The sequence below is a fragment of the Citrus clementina genome, unplaced genomic scaffold, assembly GCF_000493195.1.
Source record: "Citrus clementina cultivar Clemenules unplaced genomic scaffold, Citrus_clementina_v1.0 scaffold_4, whole genome shotgun sequence".
NCBI classification, from domain to species: domain Eukaryota; kingdom Viridiplantae; phylum Streptophyta; class Magnoliopsida; order Sapindales; family Rutaceae; genus Citrus; species Citrus x clementina.
In genome coordinates this window covers 2,859,921-2,867,507 of record NW_006262274.1, presented here as the reverse complement: position 1 = coordinate 2,867,507, position 7,587 = coordinate 2,859,921, and the positions used below count along the sequence as shown (strand labels likewise).

The window sequence follows — 7,587 nt, the reverse complement described above, 5'->3', positions numbered from 1 at the left end:
TGTTTTAAAAGTAATGATGAAGTTAGCTAGTAAAAAAATTAGAGCACCTGATAATTTTGATGAAACTCCACAATACATTCAACGAAATCCAAAGTATTGGCCATAATTTAAGGTAATTTATACATATTTTTTTAATTCATGACTAATATATTTATAAATCATTTTAGTTTCTTGTATTAATATATTACATTTTAGGATTGTATCGAAGCTATTGATGGGACTCATATTTTTGCCTCGCTTCCGGTGGATGAGCAAATTCCATACATTGGTAGAAAATGTATTCCTACTCACAATATAACGACAACATGTGATTTTGACATGTTATTTACATTTATGTGGCCTAGATGAAAAGGAATTGCACATGATACTCGTATATTTTTGGAGGCATTGAAAAATGATGATGTAAAATGTCCTAAACCACCAAATGGTAAGTTCTTCACTTTGTAAGTGTTATTGTACTTTTTTCTTCTTCTTTTAAAATAAGAATAATTAATTTTTTTTATAATTTGTAGGTAAATATTACTTGGTTGATGGGGGGAATATCCAAATATGAAAAGTTTTCTAACTCCTTTTAAAGGAGATATATATTATCTTCATGAATTTTGCAATAGTGGTCTACCAAGGAATAGTCGAGAGACATTCAATTTTGCACATTCATTATTGCGTAGTGTTATTGAATGTACCTTTGGAGTATGGAAGGCACGGTGGAAAATTTTGCAACATATGCCTAATTTCAAATTTGATAAGCAAGTAGTTGTTGCCACATCAATGACTCTACACAACTTTATAAGGAGAAATACTATTGCAGATTTGGTGTTCGAGTCTTATAAGGGAAAAGAAGATTATATTCCAAATGATAAAGAATCATCAACTAACACTAATGTTGATGAAAATGAAGCAAGTGAAATGGGAGTGGTTCGTGAAAATATTGCTAGGGAACTTATGATTAGATAAACTTAATCTAGTTATTTTTGTTCTTTTTTTATAAAGAAAAACAGCACTTTAATTTGTAAAAGTTTAACTAGATTGATCAAATAATTATTTTGTTTGTCATTGATTTTTAAATTTGATAAATATTTATTAGACTCAAATATTTAAGAGTATTAATGATTTTATAATGATTAAAAAATCTTTTTTAGATGGTCATCCAAACACTTCAAAAAGAGCTTCTCATTAAAAAAAAAGATCTTTTATTATGATCATCCAAACAACAAAAATAAGATAAAACTTTTACTTATCTTTTATTTTTAAGTAGAAGTAAAAACAAAAACTAACACAAACAGACCCTTACATGAAAAAAGAAAAAGAAAAAAAGATTTTGCTAAGTTACAACTTGTAACATACAGCCTCTTCAAAAATATGTGGATTCCACTACTTGAAAAAAAAATTTACATTATTTTTTAGCCAAAACAAAAATATTTTGCAAAGAAAGATGCTAAATTCTAATGATTTATTAAATAAAAAATTATTTTTCATAACCTGATTTACCAGTGTCAACTACTTGTCCGCCACGTTAACAAAACTTATTTATCTAAAACAAAACATTATGGCAATATCAAATCATTTTCCACGTTAACAAAACTTATTTATCATTTTCAATAACAAAACATAGTCAATTGATGAATCAAAACTTCTCAATGACTTTCAAGATTCATACCAGTACAGACACAAGACAGGAGGTATCAATTCTCCATTGTTCTGATAAAACGAAAAACATGGGGCATTTTCTTGCATGAGAAAAGACAGGTTTCAATAATCTATCTACATCAAGAACAGTAATACATAATACGAGATGATTGAGATCAAGCAAGGAAAAAGGATTGTCATATCATAAGTTCCAGAAATTGACTGAAGAAAGTATTGCATTTAACATGCTAATAATGCTGATGATTGCGGAAAAAAATAACAGAGGGATAAATACATGCATCCACCATAATGTCAACAAGATTAGTTCTACGCCCGAATGCTCGCCTCTGGCAGAATCTTCTCCCTCAAGCCACATAATTGGATTTTGTTTATGTACTGCCACAGCAAGCTGACTTCTGGGCAGCTTGAGCGCCACTTGCTCCGGTATCTGGTTGGTTAATTTTAATTGTCTGAGGCTGCAACACCGAGTAAAAACATACGTAAAATATATGTAATGGGATTTGCACTGAAAGGTGGCATGAATCTAATTTTTTGGAAAGAAAGCAGCAGGCGGAAACTAAAAATTCCTCGACAAGTGATCAATACCTCAGATTTAGAATCTGATTCTGCAAGTCTTTGCTTGATATCCTTGGCAATTGAAAAGAAAACCTCCTCCACATTCAAATTAGTTTTTGCACTCTGCATACAAACTTTTTGAATTAGAAAAATAAAAGAAAGGGTGTTTCAACACTCCAAGTAGCCCAAGGGTACATTGATACTTACAGTTTCAAAGAACTTGATACCATACTCATCAGCAAGTGCTTGACCCTTTGAAGTAGGAACAGCCTAAAAGACAAACAAAAAATATCTTTAGTGGTTTAATATCACAAGTGTGCACACATGTAAGAGCTCACTCAAATGCAAAATCACAGAGCATGAAGCCAAATCCAGCATTCTAGTCTCTGATGTAAGCTACGCTAGGTCATAGATCCCTCCACAACTCATCTTTTCCTCACATTTTTAGGGCTATTAAACAGTAGAATTGGACAGCCAGGGTCAGTTATGACTCTCATGAAACTGAAAAGGAGTTGCCCACCAAATTAGTGAATCCACAATGCAACCCAAACTTATCCAACCCATTTGTTGGTATGCAAAGCCTTAAAATAATAGGTGGAGCAAAAATCCTTAGCGGTTTTGCAGTCAAGAATGCCTGGGTAGACAAAAATATACATGTACAATGTCAGTCATAATTACATAAACTATGGAGGCCCAGCCTATAACCTTATCTTTCAGGGGCAAAAACGAGTCATACATCCCTCCACCACTCATCCTCCTTTCACACCTTTAGAATGACCAGATGGACTTGGACAGTGAGAAGTATAGTTTCGTGCAAACAAAAAGGGGCTTCCTGACCAAAAAAAGACTGAGCACCCACCATTACAAAATTATGCATATCCCATGAGTGAATAACTAGAAAAATTACCCTTTTGCTCTCATCCATGTCAGCCTTGTTCCCAACAAGTATCTTGTTGACATTGTCAGAAGCATGCTGTTCAATGTTGCGAATCCAGTTCCTAATATCTGAACAAGATGAAAAGATACTCTATGAGAATTCAAGAGATTTATGGTAAACTGTATAATTATGAAAACAGGCATTGTTATGAAAAATTCAAAGGTGGAAGAACACTTACTGTTGAAAGAAGACTCGTCAGTAACATCATACACCAGCAAAATCCCCATGGCTCCACGGTAGTAAGCTGAGGAAGGATATAAAAGTATATAATAGAACCCCAGTGTATCAAACAACTTGCAAGATATAATTCCATACAAAATGATAATAAGTTGGACCACCTATGCCAGAACATCAACCCAGACCTCTATAAATTTCTAGCAACAAAATACCACTTTGAGCACAGAACCTCCATGATAAAACATCATCTCATGGAATAATCAAAACCATCTAAGCTTCTAAACAATTTGCTTCAAGTTATCTTATGGGGTAAAACCTACATATAATTCCGGTTACAACATTACTAGTAGAGTTAAAAAGTTTTTTTGAGTTTGCATTGGTAAAATATTGAATTTGCACAAAATAGTGATGCAATGTTTCATAACCCTCCCTCTCATGGAAATCTCTCGTGCAGATTAGAGGGCAGCATCAACTGCCACCTACCGATCTTCCAAATAAAAGACCTAACTGCCAGAAGCCCAAACACAAACCTGTTGTGATGGTTCGAAACCGTTCCTGACCAGCTGTATCCCAAATTTGCAATTTAATCCGTTTTCCATCAAGCTCGATGGTTCTTATCTTAAAATCAATGCTGCCAAAAAAGTGCGACAATAAGATTTGGATATACGTTTTACAAAGATTGAAACATTTGCTTTCTTAACTTAATTTCTATCAAAACATGCAAGTTCTTCACCAATATAATAAGTAGAACTAATGGCCAATAATCCACAACCATCCACTGCATGCAGGTCCGTGCAATGGTTACTCTTGATTCCTCTTCTTTATTACAGTATAGAGATAACACCAAAATACATTCAAAATTCAATGTTTGTGAAATACCCTAGGATACAGACCCAATAGTAGTAATAAAACTGGTTGTGAAGGAACCATCTGAAAATCGCAGAAGCAAACAACTCTTCCCCACACCTGCACAAGTTTCAATGACAATTTCAAACAAACAGAAATCAAAACCTAGAGTGTTAGCTACACAATAATGCAGGACTGAAAATGCATTCTCCCAATGTTTTCACCAAAGTTCTGATATAATTTCCTAACACTTAAATTTAAATTAAAAAAAACACACAAAAAGAAACGAGAATTGCTAGCAGCACAAGCTTTTTAAACCAACCAAATGAGCTTAAATGGTTCTGTGGCACACAAGTAAGGTGAATATAAAATAACTGGAGAAACTTTTTAGATTATAGGATACCTTGTCACAACGGAAAAGGAAAAAAGGAAAAGGACTAATTAATAGAGAAGGTTTGCAGTGACAAAGAGAAACATGCCAGATTGCTACAATTTACTTAATTAGGCTTTATAAAATGGAGTCCATGTTTTTAGCAAGCTGACCATGCATATGAAAGTTTCCCAGCCCTTTAGAACATCCCAAACATTCAACGCCTACTTTTGCGTTCAACTATGTAATGCAGCAGTACGAATGCACTTCTCCAAAGACTATTATAAATTTATAAGGACAACTAAACCTACTAACTTCCAAGATTAACCATACAGGCATAACCTGCTCATTCGTGACTCGTCATATCTCACTTTTAATTTGCCGATTTAACTAGAGAACAGGAATTATTGGAAGTTTTCATATTCAGGAAAAGTTATATCTTTCAAACAACCCCACAAAGAGTTAAGCCCCCCAAGAACATTAAGGATTTAAGATCAATAAATGTCCAGAAATCGCTTCCAGGAATTACATAAGATGGAAAATTTGAGAAACAAATGCATCACATCTCGAAAGAATAAGCCACCTAGTTTCATGATACAAACAAATCAAAACTTACACCAACACAAGAATATCAAAACAATCCACACACGCATTCGCTCCCATATCTCAATATCACCGCTCCCATTTCCTAAACAATAACATAAATTTAAAAATAAAAGACTAACCGCTGTCACCGATCAAAAGAAGCTTGATGAGGTAATCATAATCAGCACGTGCCCTCGCTGGTGGTGCAGCCATCTCTTCTCTCTCACAACAAATCAATTACTCTCTTTCTGCATGCCAAAACCATAAACACACACACAAAAACACAAAAAAAGAAAAAAGAACAAGGCAGTATAAAGATCAAAACCCAGAAACGGAAACGGAAATGGAAATGGAAATGGAAATGGAAAGAGAGATTTGCCTGAAACTGTAAGGGTGAGAAGATTTAACAAGTCGCCGGTAACATGGGAGAGATTGCTTGTGAACAGAGAGTCTGTGCGTGCGTGGGGGGGGGGGGGACTCGGTCTCTCTCTCTCTCTTGCTCTCTCTGTCGCCCGCTTTCTTTCGTTCTTTCTGTCTTCCTCGTGTCTCCGTGTATCATTCGTTGGCACGTTTCTCTAGCCGTACCCTATGATTCCATTGGTTAACGGAGGCGTACAACTGTACAAACGGATACAGCTGATAATAGCTCCGTGTTTGGATATTAATTTTATTTTATTAAAATAGTTTATAGAAGAAAAAAAAAATTGATTGTTTATAAGTGAGGTGGTCAGATAAAATCATATGAGCTTTTTAACTTTGTTTTTAAGTTGTAATTAGGATAATACCCAAATCACTTAGAGGGAAGTGGTTCGAGCTCCGCAGATATATTATAGAGATTTAATTTAAATATTTTTTTTTGAAATCATAAAGTTTGAGTGAAAACAGTTTTTCTCTTAAAATAGGAGTTGGGCATCCCTTAAATATTTGAGAGGGTTAAAAATTTGAGCGGTGTCATATCAGAATTGATGTAAGCGTATCTTAGTAATTTGTATAGTATAGGAGTTGGGCGTCCTTTAAATATTTAAGAGTGTTATTTGTATAGTATAAGAGTTGGGCGTCCCTTAAATATTTGAGAGGGTTAAAAATTTGAGCGGTGCCATATCAGAATTAATGTAAACGGGTCTTAATAATTTGTATAGTGTAAATATCATGAGTAATAGTTCTCTTAAAAAAAAAAAAAAAAGAAGAAGAAGATAATACCCCATCGCGCATTTGTATCCAAATTTTGATGGGATAGTTTACTTTTACATTATCCTGACTATCCTTAAAACCAAAAAAAAAAAGTGATTTGCGTAAATTTGTTTTGTACCACTAATAATTTATTAATTAGTTGCCGAACAGTCTTCCGTTAGTTGGACCCTCACAATTCCAAATTTGTGGAGGTAGATTTTCAAATTAGACTCGGATAGATTTAAGGGTTATATTATAAATAAAAATCTCAATAGACATAAAATTATAATATACTCGAAAATTCAAATAGTGTTACATAAATTTAAACATTCATTTAATAAGATAAAAAAGATCTAATGAATATTAGTATCCACGTGACAGAATTATATGACACTGTATAAATATTGTTTAAACTGTGCATTAATTAAATAGTGCCGTGTGACGCTATTACTCACCATGAAGTGGGTATTGTTGCCTACTAAATTGAAAAAATATAGAAAACTGTAATTTCTCAACATTTGATGTGCAGTTTGGGCCTTGACACATAATTGCAATTGGGTTCCACTTCCTCAGCCAACAAGCCCAATCTCTGGCCAGCGGCCTGTCCCGTAAATTTTCTTACTTTTCAACTTCCGAATTCTAATCCAAGTGTCCTACACAACCAAATGTACATCATCATCAACAACGAAAGTGTTTTACACTTACATTATGGTATAGATTAGAATAAGTAAAAGTACTTCTATTTGGGTTAGGGAAGTTTCGTAAGACGACCAATGAAGGAAATTTGATGGGTGTATTATAAGAAGAAGACACTTTAAAAAATATTTCAAAAAACGTTACTTTTGCTATAAACAAAACGGTATTTCCAAAAGCAAATCTTATTTGGCTAATATAGTTACCAGTTATAATCACAGAGTTGATAACAGTGACGATAACAAAACATGTGAAGTGAAAAACCACTAGAGCCAGAATATCTAGGCAGAGTCCACAAGTACCTTAATGTCTTTTGATGAATCATTAAAAAGTCGAGCTTAAAGTGAAAGCAAATGTAAGCATTAAAGCTTGTTGGTTCAAAGCATATGCCAAAGAAGATCCTTCCCCACCATTCGAACAATCCTCCTCAACTCACACTATTTAAGGGCCTCTACATTCTTTATTACATCTCCAAGCTCTGGCTCTTTCAGCTGACCCCGGATCTTCTTCCCATTTTCCGATGGATTCCGAGCTCGACGACGCCGGCCGCGACAATGGGTGGAAAGCCAAGAGCAGCGACGAGGAGGAGTATGAATAAATTTGGTAG

At 34.3% G+C, this 7,587-nt stretch overlaps 1 protein-coding gene across 1 annotated transcript; it reads right to left on the bottom strand.

Moving 5' to 3' along the window:
* Positions 1 to 1,796: 1,796 nt before the first annotated feature.
* Positions 1,797 to 5,679, bottom strand: LOC18044472 (ras-related protein RABE1a). The gene is made up of 9 exons (XM_006435984.2): positions 5,497 to 5,679; positions 5,258 to 5,365; positions 4,210 to 4,282; positions 3,847 to 3,947; positions 3,318 to 3,383; positions 3,110 to 3,207; positions 2,410 to 2,472; positions 2,233 to 2,325; positions 1,797 to 2,102 (listed from the first exon to the last, which is right to left on the bottom strand). The coding sequence occupies exons 2-9, from the start codon at positions 5,328 to 5,330 to the stop codon at positions 2,016 to 2,018; spliced, it is 654 nt and encodes a 217-aa protein (XP_006436047.1). The 5' UTR covers positions 5,331 to 5,365; positions 5,497 to 5,679; the 3' UTR covers positions 1,797 to 2,015.
* Positions 5,680 to 7,587: the final 1,908 nt, after the last annotated feature.

What these genes read in the sequence shown, in the direction of transcription:
- LOC18044472 (XM_006435984.2), bottom strand. Translation starts at nt 5,330, where the DNA reads ATGGCTGCACCACCAGCGAGGGCACGTGCTGATTATGATTACCTCATC. An exon ending in TCTTTTGATCGGTGACAGCG is followed by an intron (nt 4,283 to 5,257) that starts GTTAGTCTTTTA and finishes AAACTTGTGCAG; the next exon opens with GTGTGGGGAAGAGTTGTTTG. An exon ending in GTTTCGAACCATCACAACAG is followed by an intron (nt 3,384 to 3,846) that starts GTTTGTGTTTGG and finishes ATCCTTCCTCAG; the next exon opens with CTTACTACCGTGGAGCCATG.